Here is a 27,086-nt window from a genome sequence, read left to right as displayed (position 1 = left end):
AAACAAAGAATCGGCGCTCCTGAGGCAACCAAGATTTTTCCGATTCAACACTAACCTTAACATCCACTAGCTGGATTTGACAAAGCTTCAGTTAATATACAACTTCAGCTTGGTACAACGCGAGTTGCGACGAAACAATTCATATAATTTCTTTGCATCTGTCCAATTCTACGACAACCACTACGACTCGATATCGATACCATATCGGCAATCGGCTTCCGATTGACACGCGGATGATATTTTAAAACAATTCAACATTCGATAGATAATAATACAAGCTTCCTTTGTCCTTTTTCACAATCTGCAAATATGTCGGATTCCGACCTCAATTCAAGACCTACTACCCCCTCCCAGAAGCTGGAAACGATGCTGGAGATCCGAATAGACCTATTTCACAAGAACGTGATACACCAGAACCTCCTATGGCCAACCCAGATCTCGATATGGATGATTTAGATAATGCAGAGGATGGCGGCGCTGGATCCGATAACGAATCAGATCTTTCTGATGTCGACGAAGCCAATTTTGATGATTTTGATGCAAGTAAAGTTGCTTTGGATGAGAGACCTATGGTTGGTATCGATGAAGATATTGCGAAGACGTTGAAGGCCAGTAAGCGCAAGCGTGCGGAAGGTGAAGCAAAGAAACCAAAGGAAGGAAAGCGAGACAAGAAGAAGAGGCCGCGCAGAGACTCAGATGAGGATCCCGATGGAATGGAGATTGATGGAAAGAGAATCAGAAAGCCCAAGAGAGTTGAGGGTGAGGCAAAGGATAGGGACAGAACCAAGGAACGAAGAAAGGCAACACCAGAACCAGAAAATGATGAAAATCTCACGCCGGATGAGAGGAGACGTAGAGCTTTGGATAAGGCTATGGATGCCGCGCTTAAGAATCCGAACAAGAGAAGAAGAAAGAAGGATGAAGTGGTATGTCCATATTTTCTGTTGTGAAAGATATAGAACCTAACTTTGTGGCAGGATTTGGAAGAAGCTTTCGACGATGAAATTGCAGCTTTGAAGCTTCGAATGGAAGAAGCATGCCAAGCCGATAATGCTGCTCGAGATGCCAATTTACCCGCAACCAGAAAGCTTGAAATGTTACCGGAAGTTGTCGCTCTTCTCAACAGAAACACCATTCAACATTCCATCGTCGACCCCGATACCAACTTTCTACAGTCCGTCAAGTTTTTCTTGGAACCACTAAATGATGGAAGTCTTCCGGCATACAATATTCAACGTGATCTCTTTCAAGCACTAGCGCGTTTACCGATTGAAAAAGAAGCACTTCTGAGCAGTGGGATTGGTAAGGTCGTTCTATATTACACGAAGAGCAAGAGGCCAGAAATTCAAATCAAGAGAATCGCTGAAAGATTATTGGGAGAATGGTCACGACCAATTTTGAAGCGAAGTGACGATTATAAGAAGCGTAAGGTCGCGACAAAGGATTATGATTTCCAGTATGTATATTCAATTCAACACATGTTGTCTCACTAACATCCACTTCAGAGCCGCACAACTTGCGATCCGTCCTTCCGGCTCTCAATCTTCGCAAATGCCTTCCTCCCAAAGAACACAACTCACGGCTCGTGATATTGAGCGTCAACGTCTTCTCGCACCAAAAGTCATTAGCAACAGAGCTAGAATGGAAACTTCAAATACCAGTTATTCAATCGCTCCTAGAAGTAACTTCGACCCAAGTAGAGGGTTGGATCCATCTTCCAGGCCTATTGGTGCGGGTGGTGTAGACGCCTTTAGAAAGATGACGGCGAAACAGGGGAAGAAGAGGTCATAAGTTTGACTGTGCAGCTATGATGATTGTGCTATCCAGAGGACTTGTATTATTGAATGAAGGGAGAAAGGAAGGTATGCAGGGCGTTTGTAACTTCGTTGGAATGCTAACATAAAGGACGTTTCATGGGTATCATAGGAAGGAATTAAGAAAGAATGAAAGAAAGATAATCATGCATACGCGGCATATACTAGGTAGTCATCTTAATCAAGTCAATTCGGGTCACAAAATTGAGAAATTCAAAATACCTATCCATCCCCTAGCACATATTCTTGAATTTTTGTTTCTTTAATCCCCGAGTACGAATTGGAAAGTCGATTCGAGGATCAGATGATCCTCAGGAGATACTCACATATATACCTAGTAAGAAAATTCGGGTCCGACAACGTCTTGAAGAGAGTGATTGACACACGCAAGCTCGCCGTTTCATAACAATGGATGGATGGATGAAGGATACAAAATACAACGTCTCATCGCATCGCATCGCATCAAATCTCATCTAATATTACAGCACCTTAATAATGTAACGAACGGAATCAGTTCCTCGTCTGTACCATTGTTTAAGCTCCCTTTTGTACCGCACGCTTCGTATAGAATTCACTTCGTTTCTTGGAACAGAATGTATCTCCTGAATTTTTATTCACATAGGCGAAGTCCGTCTTACGAAATGTGAAGAGCTGAAGGTTGGGAGGATGAAGGGATTGTAAATAACGTGATTCGGATAAGAGGGATCCGAAAGTTACCTATAGTGCTGCTGGGAGGGAGGTGCATTCCGTACTTTTCCGATAGATGGTCATGGGCGTTGTGGGCCTTTTAATCTGGTAGTTATTTTTTATGTGTGTGGCTGGGATCTTATGCTTGCTATTCTGCGGTTTTAGTGCCGGTATTTGCTTTCGGCTTTTTTAGCTTGCGTGCGTGCCTTGCTGACATGATTGGTGAAAGGGTGGCGTTGAAGTTGCAGATTGGAGATGAAGTACTCGAATTGCGGATGTGCGGATCACTTGCATTTTTGAACTAATGCTGCGCGGGTCGGGCCAGTTCTTGGGCTAAGCAGAGATGAGGTAGAAATAGGTGTCATGTATGTCGGTAACTACTAGCAGAGTCAAGGATGGTAGTATGACATGGTGGGATGTAGGGAGTCTGCGTATATGTGGGAGCATGGACAAATGGATTTTATTATTAAGGGATTGTGAATAGCGGTCTGTTTTTTTGAAAGAGGGTATTGATTTTCAGATGAGCTCTTGGGTGTTTTTGCATACTGTTCGTTCCAGTGTTCAGAGCAGAGAAACTTTGAGAGGAGATGAGTATCTCGGCTTTGCTAGGGAATTTGGGGGATTAAGAGGGAAGCATGATTCTCAGCATAGAGGCTTAAGACAATGAACTCGACTTGATGGCTGGTAAAACGTCTGAAACTTCATTTCTAGCACTGGAGTCTTCATTGCTGCATCAGCTCAAGTTAGTCACTGACAAGAGCACAGTATCACCATTTGAATAAAGTAAATCTAATCACAAAGATATGTAGATGTGGAGAGAGAAAACATGCTTGAGAATCTAATTTAGATTATATTTTGATTTTTCTTCATCAAAATTTCCAGCGAACAAACAACTGTACTGAAATTTCTGAAACGTTTGTAGAAATCCTCGGGTATCCTTCTGCTGTTCCGCTAAACCCATTCATTCCTTTCCTTTCCCATCATTATTCCATAACGCCTTTTCCAAAATATCATGAAATTTTCGATTTTTCTTCCCGGAAAAAACCGCTCCAAACACCATTTGTTCTTTTTTTACAATTCTTGCTCCTTTCAAGTTTCCATTAGCCCCTCCAATTTCAACTTGTAGAACTCGTAGCACTCATAGCCTACTAGCCCCACACTAGCGTTCACGATCCATATCTTCCTCTTTGCATCCCATTGGTTTGTTGCGGTGCCCCGTTTTGGGACTGACTGGACATGACTAACATTTCGAAAGCTTCGATACGGGATTTGAGAGCTGCGTTTTCTTTTTGAAGGTATTTGTTGCGTTTTTCGAGGTGGTTGATGTATTCTGTCGCTTTAGACAATACAGTTGCCTGTTAAATCCATTAGATTCGAAGTTTCATCAAATTAGATGTCTGCAAGAATATACCTTGTTTAATTTATGTGCTGGTGTTAAGCCTTGTAAATCTTCCTCCTCATCATCCCCATTAATATGCTCATCGCCGTCTTCCTGTCCTCTTGAACATTTTCTGGTCATTACTCTCAGACTGGGTACACTGTCCCTTAGTAGAGCAATCTTATCATTCAAGTTCGTTCGGTATCGCTTCTCGATCATGTTATGGGCGGTCTTCTTGATGGGTGGATGACGGGCGGGTACCTCATCTTCACCATCGGAATTTGAGTCTGAAGAACAAGCTGATGATTTGCGTTTCAGGTTATTAGAATGATTCGAATTTGACATTGACTGTCGTGTGGGTCTGGAGATTGGAGAATGCGCTGGCGAACTTCTGGATGAGGTAGGAGAGGTGGGATATGCAGAGGTATTTTGAGTTTGTTGAGGCATAGCAATAGCACGGAGTTGAATTTCTTCTTGAGGAGTGAGAGTACGGTTATAAAGTATAGGTTGCTGCTGAAGATTGGGGATGGTTTGTGCGCGACGGAGGTTGATATTTGAGTTCATTTGGGGTCGTGCCCAGGATAGAGGGGTGGAGTATAAACCATCCCTAGGTGGAATATCGATCATCGGCGAATTCATGAGATTACTTGGTGTGGGTTGAAATAGTTGTTCTCCAGCGTCGACTAAATTATCGTCACCGAATACTGCTGCTTCGTCGATGCTAGAAAGATTGCGGGAGAGCTCGAGACCGCTCATATTAGGCGAGAGGGGCTCAATTTTGAGTTCTGGGAAGAAATCTGAGGTAGGTGATAAGGCTGCTTCACTTGGGTCGTCCCAACGCATCCAATCCTCAAAGGTACCAAAGTCAAATGCTTGACCTGTGGATGATTTGCGGTTGGTATTTTGGAATGGTTCTTCTTTGGGGAGTATGTAAGAAGGTTTAGAAAAAATCGGGTCGGATGAGATTGGTGATGGAAGAATAGAGTCACAAGAGTCTGAGTTGTTGACGAGTGCAGGCTCGCTATCCCAGTTAAATGGGGAAGTACTTTGCTATAATAACTGGCTGTCAGTCAATGCTGCAGTGGGGTGATTGTTGAAGCGAAGACGGATAGAAAGCAACTGCAAGAGGTGGAGTTTATCCACATGACATATCCGAAAGACCCGGGTAACTTGGAGAAATGCTCGCTTCGTAGCCATCATTGACTTCATGATGTTTTTGTATTTGAAAAGATAGTATTCTACTTACTTCAGTTTGCTGCCGTGACAATGAGAAGTAATCGACGGCAGGCTTCTGGCAAATCACACTTGCCATTGGGGAGATTGATGATACCAGTTTGAATTTTGAAGTAAGTCGAAACTTACACCTTGGTAGTTATTATATAGTTTAACTGGAGCTCCGAAAGAATGTATCGGAGGCTATGTTGTTGAGGAGATGCCGAGGTTGTTAATACAAAGCCCGACAAAGGAAGTGGTTGTGAGTAAGGTATTTGATAATATGGACAATGTAAAGGATTATCCTTGACTTCGAATAACGTGTTCGATTTGTTGATAGTTTGATATCTTTATGATCTGGTTGTGGCGTAGAAATGTTGGTTGTATTTGGGGTATGGACCTTTAAATAGAATGGTAGAGGGGGGTGAATCCTCACAATTTGGATATAAAATTTGAAAAGTATCAATTTCTCGGAATGACCATGTGGTAAGAAGACGTTTCCAAACTTTCAAGCCTCAGTACCGGTTCATCTTCGTTATCATACGAGTATCACGATTTGTATGATGTGATGTTAGAATGAATTGTGGAGATCGAAGCCGAATCCAGACTTTATTTTTGTTCATTGAATATAGGCGGGGGACTCCGGCAACATTGGAAGGTAAAAGATGTAAGAAGTAATTTGAGAAGCAACAGAGAAGCAACAGAGAAACAACTGGGCACTGCTAGAATTAATGTATTGGATGGGCAAAGGCAATTAGATGGAAATAAAAGGAAACACTTTGTAGAATTAGATGAAAAAGAATGGAATAGAATGGCAAGCCTAGTGTTGAGCATATAGTAGTACCAGAATAGTAATAGATAGAAATGCATCCAAGGTTTCATACAGCATCAACATGATTCGATAGGAACTCTGCATTTATGCACCAATATCAAGCTTCCTAAGCTCCTAAGCAAGCACAAGAATGATCAATCAACAAATTGGGCAATTCATGGTTGAGTTGCTTGGATATTTCGGAATTAGATGTACGCATACAATCCATTACTTACCGGACCCCAATCCCGTATGAATATATCCAATTCCGTAAATCTCCCCGAATGTCATCGAGATCCCACAATGGAGCCGTGTCTATAAACTTGTGCGTGGTTTGCATAGAAGAGCAAACAGTTGATTGGGTACTTCAAAAGGTTGTATACTCTAGGTATGAAGTTATGAGGGCAAGGCACATGCCTTCGGCTTCTCTTTGGATGAGAATCAATGGATATTACCTGGATTAGAAACATTATCGATCTCGAAATGTATTAGGATGTAACTTCTTAAATGCCATAACTGACGAGAATTCATATAGTGGGCTGATTTTCTGAGAGTTTTCATGCACGTTCCTCAATGTCCCATCGAAACTTACCCAACCAACCAAGCCTTACAAACCACCCATGCATATTAAAACTAGGAAGAAGTAAAAAAGAACTGGAGTGGCTATTCTAAACCAACCACTTCAATCCTAATTCGTTTAGTTATGTAACCTAAATACCCTTATTGATAGAACGGAGCGAGCCGGATCAGCCTTAATTAACTGTTCCGGGTGCTTATTAAGGAACATTCTATCCTTACAGTCCTTACGGACGTTGAATGCCGCTTCCACATGTAAAAAGTGTGTGAAAGTGTACATTGTACAGAGTTCCACCAATTACCTTCGTTCTATATATGGTTATCACATCAATAAGTTGCTAATAAGAGTAACATTGCATCCAAGCAGCATTAATTCGAAACAGCGGGAAGCTTTTGAAGATCCCAGGAGTACATGGGTACGCAGGGAGGACTTCCAGACTGTATAAAATCTCCGACGTATATCGACCGATGTTAACGTCATCCCTTACTCAATATGTATATCTTGCCTACTCCTCCAAGATTTCAGGAACGAAATAACGGTCTTCATCGACGATGAGAGTCGACTATCAAATCATACATCAATACAGCATAGCATATATTTGACTTTGGATTTATGTTAGGGGGTCGAACACTTTCAATGACAATCCTTCCTTGATGAGTTGCTCGTGCAGAATCGTGCATGTTTTCGGGGGTTCAATAGGCTCTCATCTAAACCATTCTGGTAATTATATGCGCATCCGGAATTTGCTTTCCAGCTTTCCGTTATTAAATCTGTTTTTTTCTAGACCTTCCGTTCGGCTCGAGTTTCCTTTTCACCGAGCGTTGAAGTGCATATGCTCTTGAGGTGTGGAGGAGATATCGTGATGACCACGAGTGTGTTTGTTGTTTTCACTTCGAATTCCAAGATTTTGTTCAATCGTCATGAAATGGTATCGGCACTCATTGAATACGTTGTTTAGCACCGTCTACGAATAGTTAGTTCATCAAGTTGATGAGGTCACTACATACCATGACTGCACACCGCCTACGCAGTGCTCTTGCCGTCTTGCTGTGCGAGGACCCCGAGACCGTTTGCTTGTTACCCCGCATTTTGTCAAACCATCATCGCAACATATTCGCCCCTTATCTTGCTGGAAGAATCCCAAATCAATGATCCTGCTCCAACGGTTAATTGCATTATCTGAGCCTACTTTTTCACCACGGATACCTGCACGACCCTTGTTGGACAGAAGTGCCTCTTCGTAATACACTTTTCTCTGAATATCTAATCATGGGACTATCAAAATCAGGTCGATAGTGTAAGCCTCATCCTCCTTCAGCCTTCTCGTGCATTGTTATGCCGGAAACGCAGTGCTACAATGTCACAAGAAGCTCAAACATGGACTTTTTGATACCAACGTCATGGACTTCTGACTTTGCAGTTCATCCTTTCCATAGTATGCGAAATTTTACGTTGCTGTGAGACAATATTAAACCAATATACAAACAATTAGTGGTTATGCCGCGGAAACCCGACATACTAGATGCGTTAGACAGCATTTTAGTAACGTCGATATAGTATTCCATGAGAGTTCTTCAGGTTAAATTGCAATAGACTGGGCGACAGATTTGGGAGTTTGCTTGACTTTCACTTGAGCGAAGACAAAATCCTGTGAAATTTTACGGGATTTTTCCAGGATTTCTTGCAAAAATAGCTAGCGGGATTCGCCCCCACTTCTGGAGCGGGAGCCAGCAGTAGCTCCGCACTAGCAGTATGCAAAGTATCCAGGCTTAGAGAAAATGGCGGGGATAAAGAAAGGTTTCGTTTGAATTCTTGATAGTAGGGGATTTGCTTGCTCCGCCGATGGTGTTTGGTGACTCGCAAGTCTTTCGGGATGTTTGATATTCGGTATTCATGGATCAAGTAACTCCTCGGCGAATTTTGGTGAAATCTCCAGTGGGGCTGGGTGTGTTCATTACTAAGGCGTACTAGGGATTTGCAAACGGATAAAAATAGCTTATGAAGGTGTATGATAAAAGTACTTAAGGACCCATTCTCCACTTCAATATTTCTAGGAATTGTTTGTTTTGGAGGCTATTGGACGAGACGTCGCCGTTGCCCAGTAAGGAGGCTAACTAATAACCCAGTAAAGTCTCTTTGTTGGACGTGTAACGACTTTCTTACACTTCCATATGCAAATGAATGCGTTCCAAAATCTATCTGCAGCACTATTGGCGTACTAGATATCTATACAATATATCAGATGGACTCTCTCGATAATTGACCTTGAAGATGATGGAATTCCAAACAGGAATGAAGCTGTCGGTAGGAACTCATGTATGCTGCGATGGAGTATAGGTCGTGGCCCGCGTTTACCAACTTTTGTCTGCTCAAATGAGATAGCTCCAGAAATTGAAACGGGTCGTTTGGGTTTCACACTCTGGTGAAATATAGTATGTGAAGCGGCTTAAACTTTCCATATTTCATAGTGAATCATAGGTAGTGGTTGTACTTCCTTCGAGACAATCTAGAAATTGAGGCATCAGAAGATTTTGACACGGGTCCAAGTAATTTTCCCGAAACATCTCAAGTTCTACCGATATATACGTGTTTTCTTAGATGTTTAGATGTTATCTATCTAGTACTTGTATTTCCACTACACAATTCACAAGTGGTCCATTATCTAATAAGTTTCTCTAAAAGTTCTAATGATATTGTGAGCGAACTTTCCATACATGTATATCAGACGATCTCTGACAGACATTCAGGCATACCCTTCTCTAAAACATCCATCAAAAAGGAGAGAAGGACAAAAAGAAAGATAGAAAGACATTTATAGTGTTACGAAAACATTTTAGTCAAGGTAAGGTTTAACGTGAGAGCTCGACGTAAGGACACTCTATATTGCCTCTCAGGCCCTTAAATTGCTCTAATCGTTTCCCGCCAGACAACAAAACACCTGCATATCTTTAGGGACCCAGAGATGCAACATTATTGTTCTTCCTACCAACACACATAAAGCTTCAGGTTCTATGGGAGACGAAGATATTGAAGACCTATAGACACCGAAATTAAAGAAGATATGTCAAAGCGAGCACTTGAACTTTTAATTCTCACACCACTTCCTATCTCGTTGTAGAAGACTAGTAGCATTGGCTAGCATTGAACAGTGAATATAAAAAGATGATACTGTCGATAGGATATCCAAAACTGGGTTGATTTTCAGAAAGTCGAACAAAGCTAGATCATAGCTGGCGAGCAAACCCCGAACGAATGAGTGCAAATAAAGGCCCACAAACCCCACCAACAACGAATGCACTTCGGCTTTTTTCGACAGCAACATACAACCATGATAAGATGTATAGATGAATGTGAAAACTAGATCCCCTTAGGATAACAAAAGAGTCCTGTAGCAAAAGATCGACGACTAATGACTTGATCAAAATCTCGGCCAGAATCGAAGAAAATGGCAAAAATGTAGGCCTTGCGGCATTTTGTATGACCAGACTGGGGCACGATCCCAGGACCTTGTCCGTATTTAACAAGTTTGAATTGTTAAGGACACGTGATAACCAACTACACCATCCGGCCTGTTTGTGTGATAGAGTACGCGCGTTTGCATTTTATATACTCAGTTAAATTGGAGTGAGTGAAGAACAATATAGTTTGTGGATATGGTGGGGCAGAAAAAAATCGCGAATAGTGGGGTCGTCTCGGCTCAACCCCTTCATTTTCTCGGTAGTCTAATTTTTCATCAGAATTTTCCAACAACTCAAACAGCATAACCCAGAACCCAGAGTTTTACTCTGTCTTTGGATTGTTCTTCTTCTTTTCTCCACCTTTATTAGTTTCTTGTAATATATACTGACTTAACCACGATCCTCCATACAACATCATAAGATTTCCCTGCTGGCGCAATGGTAGCGCGCAAGACTTCTATCCGATATATCTATATCTCAAAGATCATCTTGAGGCTGTAGGTTCGAGCCCTACGTAGGGAGTAACCCTGAGTTCCATCGGTTTAAATCCGTTGCCTGAAATCTATCTTTTTGCCCTTTTCACCATTTTTATCATCGTTTGGTTGTTGACTTTCGGGGGACATGAGTAAAGCGCTAAAGGGCAACATTTTGTCGATATGTATGAAGATTCATGTCAGAATAGAACTAGAATTTCCATTAGTTCCCAGCATTGGATTTTGGAGCAAAAATATTAGTCAAGTTGTTTTTGTGCTCATTTTTGTTCGTAGGTAAAAACTAGAATTACCCCGCGCTAGGCGAAAAAAGTTTCTACTTCCAACAAAAAGAGGCACAAAACTAAAATTTGATGAGAGTGGGATTCGAACCCACGCCTATTACTAGACCAGGAGATTGTAAACAACCGTTTGTTAAGAGTTAATCACCTTAACCTGGCGCCTTAGACCAACTCGGCCATCTCACCATATTTGTTGTAGCTGGGACGGGCTTTTGAATATACATAGAAACTATTCATTGTTAGTGGAGAAGAGGGGGTTGCCCCACTTTCCATTTGATGATGATCCATATCTTTGCTACCCAAGCATTCTAGGAACATTGGGGACCCCTCGATTGTTTGGTATCGAATGATCGTCTAAATCATCTCCTCTCATAGTGTTGTAAATGTAGTGGTATATTTCTGTATTTGACGTTACTCGATTGAAAGATCTACGGTGGGAGGTTATATGTGGACTCGAGTTAGCAAATTCACTATTCATCTATCCATCTAATCACAAGCAATGTGGACTTCTGAATCATAATCTGATCTAGAACAGCCTTGGAAAGCTGATAGTTCTTATTAAAGCTTATATATCATTTAGTGGACGTATTCACAATTCAAGTCCATTGTACGATTCATTGATCATACACCATGAGGAAATCTTCCCTTCTCATCTCGACTCTCCCTACCGCATTCAAGCTTGTGGTTGTTTTCATATCAACGATATATGACGGATTTTACAAATTCTTGAATCCTGGCATTCATTCGGTGTCATAGGTTTTTGTGGTGAATAACTTGTGGTCAAGACTTACTGTTTCACTGCGGTGAAATCACGACATTTAGGTTAGCTGTGAAGAACTAAGTATGTTAGCTGATAATCCTCGTTCGGCTTTATTAGAGTGGAGGCATACACACTGGAGTCTGGAAAGGTATGCCGGATATCTTTAGGCCCAGACACGTACCCTAATACCAGCGCCTACATCACATATCAACTATATCTAGTCAATTTCTCGGTCTTGGTATTGACGAACCATGGGATAACGAATCACCTTCTGACGCAAGTTATCAACACAATGAGCTCTCACATCTATCAGCATATACACCGTAGCTAAACTACCATGCTATAGACTCACCAAGATGATATCGCAATATCCGTGGACTATATGCCCAAGGCTCCGCCTCGTGTTTACAAAAATCCTCATATGAAGCATGTCGTAACATGGTCAGGCAATGCACCTGAATCTACAAATTGATATATGCGCGGTACAAAATTTTAATGTCGAATCGTGGAGCATGATTGAAAAGGACCAATCTTCTGTTCATGCATGAAATCTCCAATAGTTCCTAGATCTAAAACTTCCATCCCTTCCGGCGAACCGATTATTGCCAAAGCTAGTCAAGTCCCCAACACCAGTTCCTTAAAGTATGAAGGCAAAGCTGCAGAGGCGATAGGATTTGAGAAGCACAGCAGCCATTCTTCCCACTGTTGGGTCTGAGCATGAGGATTGGACATTGCAATTTGGACAGACGTGCGAGATAGTTGGTCAGCTTATACGGAACTACACTTTGAACTTGACAGAGATTCTTTCATAGTTTCGACAAGCGAAATTGGGTTCCCCATCATAAAAATCGATTTCTATAATCCCATGTGCTGTTTGAAAGCTACTCCAATAATTGCTCCCACACTATCTTCGTTTCTTGTTCCTGGGGACCTGGTGCATCACATCAATTCGTACTTTGTCCCACTTGACACCGGATCTGCATGAATGGAGGGGATTTTCCATCTTAACATGTAGTCGTGCAATTGCGGAGACCAATACCAAAATCTTGATATCTCGTCTGTATGTGGGTCTATGGCATCAGAGACTAATAATCATCTGGTGAATTCCACCAACCATAGTACGCATGCAGTGATATGAGATCCAACATTTACCCATGTAGCTGCAATACCTTTTCAACAATTCGTAACATTAGACGTTGCAGATCAAATACCAGGAATAGTTTTACATCATCTCACACAGAATGAAATGTGAAAGGGAGTTCGCTTCGTTACAGAATTTGCTGAATGGTTGTGCATGTGTGTTGGTGACTGTGCGATATGAGCGTTCTAGGTCAATACATATCCCGGATTTTGAGGTTGTCAAACGCAGATTGAATGCTGCAAGTAAGCAGGCATGCTTTGCACTATACTCTATGTAGATTTAAAGTCTGAACCGTTTAACTATCAGTATTGAATCCCGCATAGATGGCAAGGTAGCTTACCAGCGAATGTGTACATTCACTATCTAAACCTTGGTCGTTGCTCATAATATTTGCATAGTATAACTCGCGCGATCTGTTCGGGATAGTATGCGATATTAGACATATGAAAGAAAGATGACTAAAGACAAGAGAAGTGGAACGATTGGTACTGAAACCGCTGGAAGGAGTTTACAGTAAGCGGTATCGTCAAGATCCGAAACTTACGCGGGAAAATTCTGTAAGCAATCAGCTGACAATAATTCACAATGTTAAAAGGATGGGCAGCCATTAGCTCAAAGTCCAATGGTATGCTCAGAGTCAAATTATCCACAAACCATCTGTATTCTGGTCCTCTATCTAGAGATCAGTACATACTTGCTTCGACTCTATGCCGGCAACATCTTCATACGGCCTTTAAGAAAATTTGGATATTCATCAACATTCTTTGACGAGGGATTCCTATTATTCTGATATTTCCAGGGACAAGAAACTCAAAATTAGAGAAACCGGGGAGAACACGCTTTAAGATTCATGATAGGATTCAAGAAGTAAAATTTTAATATCTATGAGATCAACATACCAATCTATGTCGAGTGTAAGAAGATTCGAGGGTGTGACCAGAGTAGTTATGAAATGAATATGGAGTTTGAGAAATGAGAGCGAATAGGTAAAAATGACATATAAATGATATCTAACAGTTGTAATGAAAAGAGAAGCGTCGAGGAGCTTCGCTTGAAGCTTTTAGTGGAGCTGGAATCGCCGACCATCTTTGATCTTCCTTAAACGACGATTCTTTTGTGATTTGACAACCTTGATATAAGTAGACCGCTTGGATTATAGACTAGGCAAATATACATCGCTGAAGATTTCCTACCAAAGTCAGGCATAAATCCACATCCTCAAGTTTCTTGTAAGCATTCTAATGTGAATACGCTCAAAAAATCCACAGATAAATACATCCCGAGTAATAAAAGGACACCCAATTCGCCAATCTTTATTCTGTTCTTGTCCACAACGCCTATACCCAAATATCTTTCCCCCCTTCAAGCCTAGAATTCTACGATCTCAAGGCCCTTAATCTTTCGCCCAATCCATCCTCCTCTACTTCAGTTGGATTGGATTTGACTGGGGTAGCTGCTTCCGGACTCTTCATCTCTTGGTTCAACTCAATTCCAGCCTCATCCGCAACTTGGTTCATCAATCTATCAACATCTTCTTGAGGAGTTGCTACTGCTGTTGCCGATGTAGTTGCGTTTTCGTAATAGCCGGTTGCTACATCTAAATCTTCGAACTGTGTCTCGAATCGATCCATTACTGCCGAAATCTATAGATTTTATATTTTGTCAGTTAGAGTAAAGAGTGAGGTTGAATATAGAGATCTGATAATCGATAGAAGGGAAACCGACCTTTTCCAAATCCATAGCTTTCATGGCTTGATCCATCCCTCTTACTACATTCGTCATGCTACCGGTGACTTGTCTCATGGTAACAGCTGTCTGTACTCTACTGGCCACGGCATCAATTCTACTGGCTAATCTTAGTAGATTTAATTTCTCATTTTGTTTGCGGATGGCATTTTCGGCATTGATTTTTGCGATATCGGGGTGGCCTTGTTGGATTGCCTGTAGAGTAATGTTAACGAGCTGTATTTGTATGGATGAGTGTGAGACGGAAAGGCGCAACGTACCTTCTTGAGCTTATCCTTCTCGGCCTTTTCCGCTTGTCCAGCTTTATTGGCTTGTCGGTTGATTTGTTTTGCGGTAAACTGAATAATGAGTTAGCTTGAGGCTATATTTATGCGCAGAACAGTCGACGTTGAAGTGCGATCGATGTTCAACATTGGGTGAAAGATAAGCAGAATGACGTACCTTCAAATTGAAGAGGGCTTTCTCGAGTCCTGACATGATGATTCCGAATGGTAGATATGATCTTGAAAAGCCGCAGAATGTGTTTGTAAGGGTATCGCGATGGCAATAGACAGAATTTGGATGGATATTCTGTAGATGGACGGAATTCTACCTAGCCTTGCGAACTTGGATCTTGCACATGTGTGACGATTGCGGGGGCGCTAGGCTTAACCTTAGATTGCTTAGTCATTCAAATACACCAGTGATTTGCATAAACCTAAACCCCTCCATTCATAGAAAAGTGTTGACATCTTATATCTTTCTAGAACATCACATAATTCAATTGTATTGATCTATATATTTGTCCACCAAAGGATTTCCTATCAACATGATTCCAAAACCAAGACTCAACGTTCAAAACTTTCCACGTCCACCTCTCCTTGAGAAAACATCTCGTCATCTCGTTATAAGATATCGAGGTCAAACCATTGCTGAAACAAGTGATGCATATTGGGTTTTGGAAACATATCATTCGCCCAGTTAATACCCCTTTTCCGTTCATGACAGCTCTAGCCTCTCTCTCTTCTCTCAATCCATAAACTAACACAAGAACAGCATACTACCTCCCCGCCACATCCCTATCCCCAAAGTTTCCTCTAACCCCCACCAACAAATCCACCTTTTGTGAATACAAAGGATGGGCCACATACTACTCGATCTCATTACCTGCACCTTTCTCTCCTTCTCCTGCCTCTTCTTGTCCTTTTGAAGACCAACTAAAATCATCTGAGCCACGAAAGCATGAAATAGCCAATAGAATATGGTCATACGAATCTCCTACACCTCAGTATGCTGATTTGAAAGGTTATTTGAGTTTCTATGCTGGACCATGGGATTGTTATGTGGATGGAGAGAAAGTTATACCGCAACCTGGAGACTTTTATGGTGGTTGGACTACGAGTGAGCTCGATGGCATCATTAAAGGGAGTGCCGAGACAAGATGGATGTGAAGTTTAGCTGTTAGATATATTCAGATAGGATGTACATTTCGGGCGTTCTGGTGGCAAACAGTGAGATTTGCGAATAATCATGATACAATACACCTCAGCATGGATATTTATTAGAGTGAGGCTGAACATGCATACCATAATGTCTGTCCGGTGAGTTAAAATCTAATTCTAAATGGATGACCCCTTCAGAGGTCAATACCATTCGAAGCGAAGGGGCTCCTCAATCTTCAAGTCATTTGAACATCTATGAATAAAAGTCTAATATTCGACCTTTCAAATTTATATCGAATACTGTTGACAAGCTCCTGGCGAGCTACTTCGAGACATTAGCAAGGCTGGATGTTTCTAAGATCCTTTCACTTCGCCAGTAATCATTTGATACTATGGCTACATAATCTACAAAACATGAATTCATGGTGAGCTAGAGAACATTTAGAGAACATCTTACCCTCAACTACCGAATTGCCAAATCAAGTATTGGAGCGCAGGCTGGGAATTATCATCTCATGGCAAGTTGACTTCATTCTGTCAAACAATTTTGTCTTTTGAAATCTCTTAGATCTCTCAAGTCTTTTCAATTTCTCAAATCATTCAATTGTGAATATCCTCCCTCAGTTTCTTCCTGTTTATCTATACGATAGTTTATACGGAAATCCAGTTCATTGACCAATACCCTATAACAAATCACATCACACATAGACAGACATTTTCATCACACCAAACACACAAGCAATTAAAAGGTAACTCTTTATATTTTCTCTCAAAGGAAAAATCTATAATTACAGTGTTGACAAACACTTTTTCTTTTCAATTCCCCAACCATTACTCATGATCATATTACGATCCAGCATACCCTCCCAACCCTCGTGTGTACCGTGTACCATGCCAGACTGGCGTAACGTCCATAAAGATGGAACAAAGCTGATTATGTTTTTCCTCCAAACAGAAAATCAGGTGTGAGTGAACTAATGAAATTGGTATCGAATTGAACGCCTCCCGGACTTGATGCTGTGCATGATTTTATGATCTTGCTTAAACAAAAATGAAATATGAATGAGATCGAATCAATTGCTTACAAAGCAAAGATTGCGACGAGAGCAGCGGCGATGAGTCCACCAAAGCTGCTAGTGCTCTTGATGGCGCTGCCGGTGAATGGAACGGAGGCGGAAGTAGTAGCGGCAGGTGGAACGTTGGTAGCTCCTGCGACACCGGAAACAACCTTGGTGGTGCTTGATGGAGCAGAGGTGGTATATCCAGCGGCTTGGGATGCAGCAACGGTACCTGGGATAAGAGCAACGCTAGCAGTTGCCGATCCAACTGCTGGAGCAGTGGAGAAAGCGACTTGTGGAACAGTGATAGCGGTGGAAATAGTGGTTGTGGTGGATGAGGATGGAATGACTGATCCAGAGAGGGAACCAGTAGATTCAGTGCATGGAACAACCAAAGTGGTGCTAAGAGTAACAGTGGTAACTGGGGTAGAAGCGACACCTTGAACAGATGAAGTAGCAACGGCACTGGAAGCAGCTGGAACATAGACGGTAGAAGCAGCAGTAACGATAGCTGGGTTGGTAGAGACGTGAGCAGCACAGATACCTTGGAGGTACTTTTGAGCAGCATCGATGTCAGATGAGGAAACACCATATGCAGAAACACATCCAAAGACGCTGTTGATGAATGCAGTATCTGGGCAGTAACAGTCTGAATCAGTGTTGGACTCACAACCGACCAAGTACATCCAGGTGTTCAAGCATTGAGGCAAGACATCTGGGCATGCAGCGGTTTCAGTTGGGGTAGTGGCAGAAGCGGTAGTAGTAACACCTTCAACTGAGCTGGCTGGAGCAGTGATAGTAATAACACTGGAAGTGACAACAGTAGAGGAAGCTCGGACAGTAGAGGTAGTTGAGGTGGTCTCGAAGCTGGTAACTCCTCCAGTGGTGTGGGTCAAGGTAACTGGGCAAATGGTGGTCGATTCTTGAACAATGACAGTGGTGTAAGCAGTGGTTTGAACGCTAGTAGCACTTGGAGCTGGCACAGATGTGACACCTTGAACAGTTGAAGAAGCGGCACTGGCTGGGGCAGTGATAGTAATAACACTGGAAGTAACAACTGTGGATGAAGAGCGAACAGTAGAGGTGGTCGAAGTGGTCTCAAAGCTGGTAACTCCTCCAGTGGTGTGGGTCAAGGTAACTGGGCAAATGGTAGTCGATTCTTGAACAATAACGGTGGTGTAAGCAGTTGTAGCAAGGCTGGTCGCGCCAGTGGTTGCGTGGGATGAAACTGGGGCAGTTCCAACAGATGTACCGATAATGGAAGAAGCCTTGGAGGAAGATGGAGCGGATCCTGAAGAAACTGGGCAAGCAGTTTGACCAGAGAGAAGGGCGCCGGAAGAGACACATGGGGCAGTGGAGGCAGCTGGGGAAGAAGCAGCTGGGGAAGAAACAACGGATGTACCGATGATGGAAGAAGCACCAGATGAAGCTGGGGAAGAAGCACCTGGGGAAGAGACAGCTGGAGAAGATGCAGCTGGGGAAGATGCAGCTGGAGAAGATGCAGCTGGGGAAGAAACAACGGATGTACCGATGATGGAAGAAGCAGCAGATGAAGCTGGGGAAGAAGCATCTGGGGAAGAGACAGCTGGAGAAGATGCAGCTGGGGAAGATGCAGCTGGGGAAGAAACAACGGATGTACCGATGATGGAAGAAGCAGCGGATGAACCTGGAACCTCAGTGGCGGTGACTGGGCAGATGGTGGTAGAAACGGCAATACTAAATAATTTATTAGATAAAAGTCAGAATATGATAAATATGTTGAACTTACACGACGGTGGTCAAAGCAGTTGATCTGGCTGGGCAGTCGGTGACAGTTTCGGCGCAAGAAATGATGGTAGAGACAGAGGTAGCGTAGATGGTAGAAGTGGTCAATTGGACAACAGATGAAGATCCAGATCCAGTGACGGCTGTACCAATGATAGAAGAGGCAGAGGCTCCTGGAGCGGTACCGGCTGGGGAAGTGTGAACAGAAGTTCCAATGATACTTGTGGCAGCACTTGAGCTTGGCTTATCTGAAGTCTTGACAATAGTCTCGGAACTTGAGCTTGGCTTAACTGAAGTCTTGACAATAGTCTCGGCACTTGAGCTTGGCTTAACTGAAGTTCCAATGATCGAAGATTTGGTAGAACCAGTTCCGACAAGAGTGTATGAAGTACCGGTGGCGGAAGGAGTGCTCTTGACTGAGGTAACCTTGTTGGATGAAACTAAAGTAGTCTTGGAAGATTCAACAGAAGTGTGCTTGGAAGATTCGCTGGAGGTTGTCTTGACAGATGTAGTCTTGACAGAGGTCTTGGCACTAGCAGTGGTAGATGGGTGTTGAGTGGTAGATGCCGAGCTGCAGTCGAATCCAACGGAGCTAATACCAACACTGCAAGAAGCCTTACCAGTAGCGGCAGTATGTGTTTGACTTGCGGAAGAGTAAACAACGGTGACGTTCTTAGCACCACCACATTGAGAGTTGGAGATGATGGAACCTCCGCTTGAGCAACTAGAAGTTTGCTTGCAAGTAGATCCATCACCCATACCATAGTGGAATTCCAAATCACAATCGAACTCAGTAGTTACGTGAACGGTGGAGATGGAGAAGGCGGAGATATCACTGGAAGATCCAGATGTAGAAGAGCCAGATTTGGAGGAGCTACCGCAGGAAAATTGAGGGCATGAGCCATGGTCTGAAGAAGCTGTACCAGAGATACATTTTCCGGAAGTTCTCTTTGGGAACTTTGGGTTATCACGCTTGCCGAAAGAGTTTGAGCATGTGAATCCAGAGAAGGAAAAATCGTCATAGTTGCTGAAAGATCCAGACGTGAGGTCGCTGAAATCCCATCCGCTCTTTTGAGTTGAAGAGCACTCATTGTTGGTGTTTGAAGGACAAGAAAAGCTAGACTTGTCTGCCCATCCGGTGGCAGCAGCAAGCTGGAAGCCGGTGGCCAAAGCCGCAAGGGCGAGGGTTTGAGTCTTCATTATTATGTAATAAATTGATCAACGAGAGTTGGTGTGAAACGAAATAAATAAATAAAACAACGAATGATTTTTTGATGCTGAAGAAAAGAGATAGAGAGTAAAGAAGTGAATGACTTTAACTCTCAAAGGGCGATATAATTATAAGAGAATGAGTAAATGAAGAATCGTAATGAATGGAGTATAAACCTAACATGAGGATTCTCAGGATCTGTTATATCTTGAGAAACGGTTGGGCCATGACCTTTTCCACATAGCCTCGATCCCTTTCTTGGGGTCTTCCGTGTTGAATCACTTAGAAGCTAGATGAGAACCTTGTCCCACAATCATCAAGGATTCTATAGACGAGGAGAATCTTTGAAGAAGCTAATACTAGACAAGGCCATATCCTTTCAGACCCATGCATGCGCGCGCCATTTCGTCCTTTACTTTTGATGTGGAGTCTGAACTTCCCTAGCTTAAAAAATTGTAGTTGGGTAAGATGTGCCAAGGTGGTCTCTGTAAAAAGGCCATGCTTGTTTAATCGAGGGGTACAGATGCGGAAAAGAACAGGTGAAACTTGACCATGCGAACTACTGCAGGTACACTGTCCTAGTCAGGGGCAACATTCAAAGACGGGTTTATTGTTCCCTCGTATTTAGTCGTGCATCGTGATGATGCCCAGAATTCGCAAGGTCAATGCTTATTGCTTACATTCAATCAGATGTAAAGTTCGGACAAAAGAAATACACATTCTTAGTATACATCCATAAATTATCCCACCTTACTTACTTTTGGGTCGATTTGGAGGTCAGGTAGTTCGACTTTCTTTGAAATTGTCAATATTGTATGCCTGAAGCTCGAGCGTATATATTCCATAGTCATGATGTTCTACAGCAACATGTACATTCAGAGTGTTGCAGAGTTGTGACGCTCAGCAAAATCGCCTGAATACATGCCAACACACAGCCGAGCGGCAAAGGAATGATTGGATGGTGAACATTGAAGAAGTTATGCAACGTATCTTCAGTACCCAATTCGGAACTTTACGTTTATGCAGGGTATCTGGAAGCAGTTGTCCATTTAATTTGGTTGGAGATTCAGCCATGAGGTGGTATTCGATTTGGCTTAGATCAATCAGATTAAACCCACAAATAGATGCTTACAGCGGTTCCTGATCTCAGATGACATGATCATTGGATGAATCACAATCATGATCCGATCAAATCAAGGTTGAGAGCGCCATTTAGAACATTTTAGGGGTCGATGAGCTTTTAGTCTTTTGGAAAAGGTAAAGTCAATAAAACGGGGTTCGTGGAGTCGATTGGATGTGATCAGTGTTTCATCAGTTTTTGCACAGCCCCTCTGATGGAGCCATGGAGATCATTTTGACATCTCGACCAATCCGATGGCGTCAAAAGCTCAAGACACAAACATTAGATAAACATCTTGAAACGACCTAAATACAAATTCCCGTATCATTGATATGAGATGAGGTAATCGATCAGGATCCGAGAAAGGATTCCCATCATTTCGTTCAGATGCCATCACAACCCATTAAGATTTGCTTATACTATGCAAAGCGGCTCAAGTTGTACTGAATGACATAACCATTCGTAACATTCTCATGATTTGTATCTGTTCTTAGATATCTACTGAGACAATGCAACATTGATCTTATCCTTCTCATCCATCAATCAACTCGAAAGCTATTAATATAATGGATGTATTATGAGGTTACAATACGGAACAGGGGGCGAGATCATACAACTCCGTAGACTCAGTCTGAAATCAGTCAAGATTATTTCTTTTTGATCGAAAGAAAGAAAGAAAGAAAGTCTTAGCAATTAGACCCTATGTGATATCACAGACAGACGTTGAAAGAGAATGTAGTAAGTGGGCTTGGTGGGCTTGGTGGGTTCTAGAGGTCGGATATTTTCATGGCCCTGTATTTACCGCTTCGTGCTCCGTACAGGGCACATTGACTTTATTGGTTACTGGAAAACACTAGGATCCCTGGGGTCATAACTATCTTTCTGAGCTTGTTCTTAAAAACTGGTCCTTCAAATCTAGTTATAACTCCAAATGAATATCTCCCGAAAAGAGAAAATACAAATTACAAAGCTCATACATATCGAAACTTTGTTGTTTCGAGGCAGATCATTGACGGCCTTCATTACCGAATGAGAAATTGCTTTTATGGCACCGATGAGAAGTCTGGGATTATTCCAGAGTCAGGTTGAAAAAGGAAAATGCAATTCCGGTAAAGTAAACCAAGCTACCCCGTGGTGCAAGAACGATTCAGGAGCAAATACCCGGATCTTTCGATTTCTGCGGAGTAACATTCTTTTCCGTCGAGTGAAAGATTCTCGACAGGGAAACTTTTAGGAACTCCTGGCGAGACTCCCACTCTTATTCATCACACACACCGAAAGGGTATACATCCCCTACAATTCACATCACATATATCCATATCTAGACAGAAAAATCCGAATCCAGAGATTTGTCACAGCAAGACCACATCAACTTGTGACATCCAACCCCTTTCACAATCTTTTCACGAGTTCAATACCTCCTGGCAGGCTGGTAGACAGATACCACCACATGAAACGATGATGGCTTGGCAAAGAAAAAAATACCGATAGGTTGTGGGGAAAACACTTTCGCATGAAACAAGCTTAGAGGCGCCATCAGAACGGAAAATTGTTTAGTAAAAGTCATTCTATGCATCGTCTTCGGTAGAATCATGTCACCAGTATATGATATGGAATGAATGGCTGTTTGTGGGAGACGCCATGTAAATTTGTTTCCAATCCGAGGTGTGCCGAAAGCAATGGTATGGAGGTCTGAGCAACACATTTTCTGACTCTCTACCCCTTCATTGGTTCATTTCTCTTACCGAGATATGAACAACAATAAATGCTCTCCACGTTTTGTTTGTAGACCTACATATTCCACTCGATATGCTGTAGTGGCTCCTCAAAGCATCTTCGGATCTCTATAAGAATCAAGGTAAACAGTAGCGGGTCTCAATAGCCCCGGAATATTAACGCAAATAAGGTTAGATGCCCAGACTTACCAGAAATATGCTTGTTGTCCCCATCCGAAGTAGCATCGGACGACATCAAAGACACAAAAAACATGGACAGTGGAGACAACTTTATCCAATACAAGACCGTGCGCCGAGGACAGCGGAAATTTGGATGGGCTATTTTTGACTGTTCTTTTTTCTAATCGGGATGGTCTCTGCCGTGAACTTGAGATACCAGATACTACCGGCAAACACACATTGCCTCGACGGCAAGGTATCTTTGGGGCTTCAAGTTTTTAATTTCACGTTCGTACAAAATTTATGCTCAAAAGTTATGTTGGTGACACTTCATTGCATGCATAATTTAGAAAGGCTGTGCAACTTGAAACCATGACGAACACGAAGTAGTGACGAAAAGTTTCCTCTTGATTGGAGAATTGCATTGAAGTGATGTGGCAAGAAATTTCATGCTATAGCAAACGAAGGAATGATATAGCCCAATCCATGCTGACTCGATATCCATAGTCCCGCTCGAGACCGGATCTGCGAACTACTCGCTTCGAGTAATGTGATGTTTTGACGTTTTGGGATAGGACATTGAATCCAACGATAGTGCGAACGTACGCGATCAAACAGGCTTCGAGACTCTGAGTTCAGATACAACGGCTTTCAACTTTCAAAAAGCTTCTTCAAAAAGCTCCGATGCCAAAGTTGCGCCTACCAATTACAGTGAATGTCAGATGAACTCAACGTTTCGGATGGAATTCATATGCCAAAAGGACTCTCTTTCAAACTGTATTTCAAGCACGGCTAACCAATCTCATATTGGGCTCTTGTCGGACTGGGGTGATGAGGATGTCAAACAATGAAAGTTGCAACACCTCGACATCAACTGTCTTTTGATGCACAAGAGTGAAAACCATTCTATTAACACATACTACAAGCTGGAAAATAGGCATGAGTTTCATAGAGACCTGTGAGAGACAGTGCAGATAATGAAGTTTATACATATCCAACATCTACTGGAGTACGATACATTGGGCGTAGCAAATCTGGTAGGATAATTCTCATGCAGATCCGGGCACATTGCCTGCGTATATTGTGCGTAAGACTAGTTTGGGATAACTTCATGATCCTACAGTACCTACGTATTCAGGATCAGTTACAGCCTGCGGAGTGGTCAATTTCTCGTCTCGTTGATTCATTGTGCTCCTCACTCTGGAAAGTTATCCCCTCTCATCTCATTGAAGTCTCAATTCGCTTCTGCCTTTCCATACTCTCTTATTCTATTCATTCCTCCTTATGATGTCTACTTTACTCCATGGGACTAAAAGGAGTTAGTCTCAAGAAAGGGCTCTACCTTCCAAGATAGAAAAGATTATGTCAAAGAATTACAATACAAATACAGTAATATGGCCAAATCTTTTGAGTTCAGTCAAACCCCATAGACGAAAGCGATGCGTATAATTCAGTTCATCTTCAAGGTTCTCCGCTAGTAACTTTTTTTTATCACCATCGAATTGTGCCAAGCTCTGCCCAAACAAATTCATGATTGTAAGGGGGGTTTAATTGAAAGTCAAGTTTCCAATCACCTACTCTTGGGGCTTCTTTGCTTGTATTATGCTCAGGTTTGAACTCATCTTCTTGATACCATAGATTAGAATCCTCAACGTCGGAACGTAAATTATACCAAATACTGACTCGAGATCTAGACTTTGGTCGCAGTGCTCAACTTGCAGCACAAGTGTCAAGTCATTGACATTAGTTTACGTATTCAATCGTCGTACACTACCAAAGAAGCTCATGTTTTTTTAAAAGAAAATTAGTCTTAAGATCATACAGACCTAGCTACTAAGCTAGCTAACATTGTTCTGAGAAATGTCAGTTCGCTGGTTTAATCAACAGAAATTTCTCAGCCCAACACTCAAGCCCTCAAAACGAATTTCGAACCCTCGGAACCTATTCGCCCATAGATGACTCAAGTATTCGCCCAAAACACAAAATGGAGAAACTGTAGTTCAAGCTATGGAAGTCTTTTTTGTGCTCAATCTGAGAGCTTTCGGGGGTTGCTTACCAGAGACTATTTACCCATTCTCGGTACAAGATGAATAGTTTAACTATGTCGAGAGATTCTTTCATAGATAACCCATTCTTACCATCTATCTCGACCAGGTGACATGATGTTCTTTAACAGCCTACAAGAGAAGGAGCAGGGCCGAGCTAAACAAGAGGGTATGAATGAGTCCCTTTCACACACAGTAGCGTGCATCTCTAGCAATCTTCTAGACTCATCTAGCCGCACAAATTATATGCCAAATATGAGATTGTATTCGATGTTCTGTCGAAATCGAAAAATAAAATCACTCCCTCACGTCTTTGCTTCCACTTGAAAAGCCCCTTGATCTTGAATCATCTTCATTGCTAAACGAAAAGCGAGATTGGTACAATACAGTAAGCCATTTAGTCTACATTGTCTGAGCACCTTTCATTCCTTCAACTTTGTTGTCATTCCATTTATTCTTAAATTCCTATGCTTTCCAGAGAGAAGTTTGGTTGGAGAGAGTTAGTGTGAGATGGGACGAGATGGGGAGAATTGGATATATTGAGGGGATGAATAGGATGAACGAAGCCTTATGAGATGCCTGCGCTTCTAATCAAGAGATGAGCTTTGTTTGTGTCCCATGGGGCCGTGTTCTGATTGTTATTCTAAATCGTGGCACAGTATTTTTTGGCTTTCGAAATCACGATTGATAAATATGACAGTCATTATAGTGATGCAGTGGACTACATCCGATTATATATGGGAAACCTTGAGTACTATAGTACAGGTCATATTTAACAAATATCCTGGTCCTTGAGATATCATCATATAGTAGGTGTGTCTACAAAATGGGACATTTTTGCCTGTAGTAGTGCTATTGATCGTTGAGGTTCTCATGTAGTTTATGGCATCATTTCTCAAATTGACTTCAAGTTTTCTATACAATCATAGGAAATTATAATGTTTACATGTCGAATTGAATTAGTGAAGTACATACCTGGATATTGATATCATAATATATGACTAAATCAGATAAGATGTTCTGTAAAATGATGCCTTTTAGTCTGTTTGCTGACTATCTAAAGGCACTGCTACAGGAAAACATTTGGACATTCGACCTTTCTTGCGCAGACTTCTTTAAGAACATACTAAATTAAGCTTACCGGGGTGCGGAAATGATTTTTTCCCCGATAACCTGAGTGATACAAGGCTGTAAGCTAGCCATTCATGAGAGGTGCACAGTATGTAAGAAGCTTGATGATCGCCGCGGTGAATTTCTAGGAGGCCAAGGCATAGATTAGATGGCTATCCTGCAGAGAGATGTATTTGGTATGTGTATGAAGTGGGATTCGAAGATAGAATATGTATGGGATTCATACACCTGGTCTTCCAATAAAGTCGGGTTTCTTGTTCTCTACATCTACTTTCGTCTAGGCATAAGGCTTGTGCAAATCTTCATCTAACCATATCGAGAAATGTTTGTCTTTCAACCACTATTTAAAAGGAGAGTAAAAGATGGAGTTCATTGTAAGTGAGGCTATTCAGATGATATGTACCAACTCTGTGCTTGGTGCTTTGCGAGCTCCAAAAGCAAAAACTGATGCGAGCTTTGACACAACGTCAAATTCGACCAACATAATGCTCACTAACGACAGCCTGAAGATTCGTAACACCGACAATCTGTGATACCTTATGACGAACTTCCAAGACTGTAGTTCTCTATGGAATGAACCAGAACCACGGTCCTACACATCATGATAGCATAGCACGACCATTTTTCAGGTGCTGATGCTACACGAAAGTTGCCACATAATCTTCTCATACGACCATGACTTCATGTCTGCTTGATAGTCAAACCAAGCCTTATAGAGGGGTATGCTGTTCCTATTACTCCGTATGTTCGATGCTCAATGTTCCTTATTCATCATCCACCGCGCAGAATCCGAGTCTCTCATCTTAGCATCATGCTACGATGTTTAACAAGATTTATGTTTGAACTCCATCAGCGCCTCATAAGCTCCACTTTCGAGAACAAATCTTATTCAACATTGAAGTCGCAAGTACCTTTTCTCTCCACTAAAAACACTTCAATCACCCAGTGCTAGCCTTCAGAAGGGACCCTCACTATCAAGCCTATCCAGTGTACTCAAGTAGAAGCTTTCCCTGTATACTAGGAAGAATTTCATGGACCACTATCTCAATTCAAGCGGTACTGGAGGTTCTGAATACCAAGTATCCT

General features: G+C 42.1%; 5 protein-coding genes across 5 annotated transcripts; 2 read left to right on the top strand and 3 right to left on the bottom strand.

Moving 5' to 3' along the window:
- Window positions 1-422: 422 nt before the first annotated feature.
- Window positions 423-1,791, top strand: Bfra_001875sa (putative transcription factor iws1 protein; the record flags this gene model as incomplete). Its single annotated transcript, XM_037332300.1, has 3 exons — window positions 423-926; window positions 978-1,456; window positions 1,506-1,791. 3 exons carry the CDS (start codon window positions 423-425, stop codon window positions 1,789-1,791), a joined length of 1,269 nt encoding a protein of 422 aa, XP_037196454.1.
- Window positions 1,792-3,667: 1,876 nt separating this feature from the next.
- Window positions 3,668-5,334, bottom strand: Bfra_001874 (putative helix-loop-helix dna-binding domain-containing protein; the record flags this gene model as incomplete). The annotated part of the gene is made up of 3 exons (XM_037332299.1): window positions 5,126-5,334; window positions 3,913-4,929; window positions 3,668-3,856 (listed from the first exon to the last, which is right to left on the bottom strand). Exons 1-3 carry the CDS (start codon window positions 5,189-5,191, stop codon window positions 3,668-3,670), a joined length of 1,272 nt encoding a protein of 423 aa, XP_037196453.1. The 5' UTR covers window positions 5,192-5,334.
- An 8,652-nt stretch (window positions 5,335-13,986) lies between these two features.
- Bfra_001873 (putative vacuolar protein sorting protein 46 protein) lies at window positions 13,987-14,893 on the bottom strand (the record flags this gene model as incomplete). The annotated part of the gene is made up of 4 exons (XM_037332298.1): window positions 14,798-14,893; window positions 14,617-14,694; window positions 14,336-14,551; window positions 13,987-14,253 (listed from the first exon to the last, which is right to left on the bottom strand). Exons 1-4 carry the CDS (start codon window positions 14,831-14,833, stop codon window positions 13,987-13,989), a joined length of 597 nt encoding a protein of 198 aa, XP_037196452.1. The 5' UTR covers window positions 14,834-14,893.
- Window positions 14,894-15,164: 271 nt separating this feature from the next.
- Window positions 15,165-15,786, top strand: Bfra_001872 (uncharacterized protein; the record flags this gene model as incomplete). The annotated part of the gene is made up of 2 exons (XM_037332297.1): window positions 15,165-15,315; window positions 15,392-15,786. The coding sequence occupies 2 exons, from the start codon at window positions 15,165-15,167 to the stop codon at window positions 15,784-15,786; spliced, it is 546 nt and encodes a 181-aa protein (XP_037196451.1).
- Window positions 15,787-16,858: 1,072 nt separating this feature from the next.
- Bfra_001871 (putative adhesin protein mad1 protein) lies at window positions 16,859-19,799 on the bottom strand (the record flags this gene model as incomplete). Its single annotated transcript, XM_037332296.1, has 2 exons — window positions 16,859-18,551; window positions 18,604-19,799. 2 exons carry the CDS (start codon window positions 19,797-19,799, stop codon window positions 16,859-16,861), a joined length of 2,889 nt encoding a protein of 962 aa, XP_037196450.1.
- Between the last annotated feature and the right edge of the window lie 7,287 nt (window positions 19,800-27,086).

The sequence above is a fragment of the Botrytis fragariae genome (genome assembly GCF_013461495.1).
Source record: "Botrytis fragariae strain BVB16 chromosome Unknown tig00000006, whole genome shotgun sequence".
Taxonomy (NCBI): domain Eukaryota; kingdom Fungi; phylum Ascomycota; class Leotiomycetes; order Helotiales; family Sclerotiniaceae; genus Botrytis; species Botrytis fragariae.
This window is presented reverse-complemented; position numbering and strand designations above follow the sequence as displayed.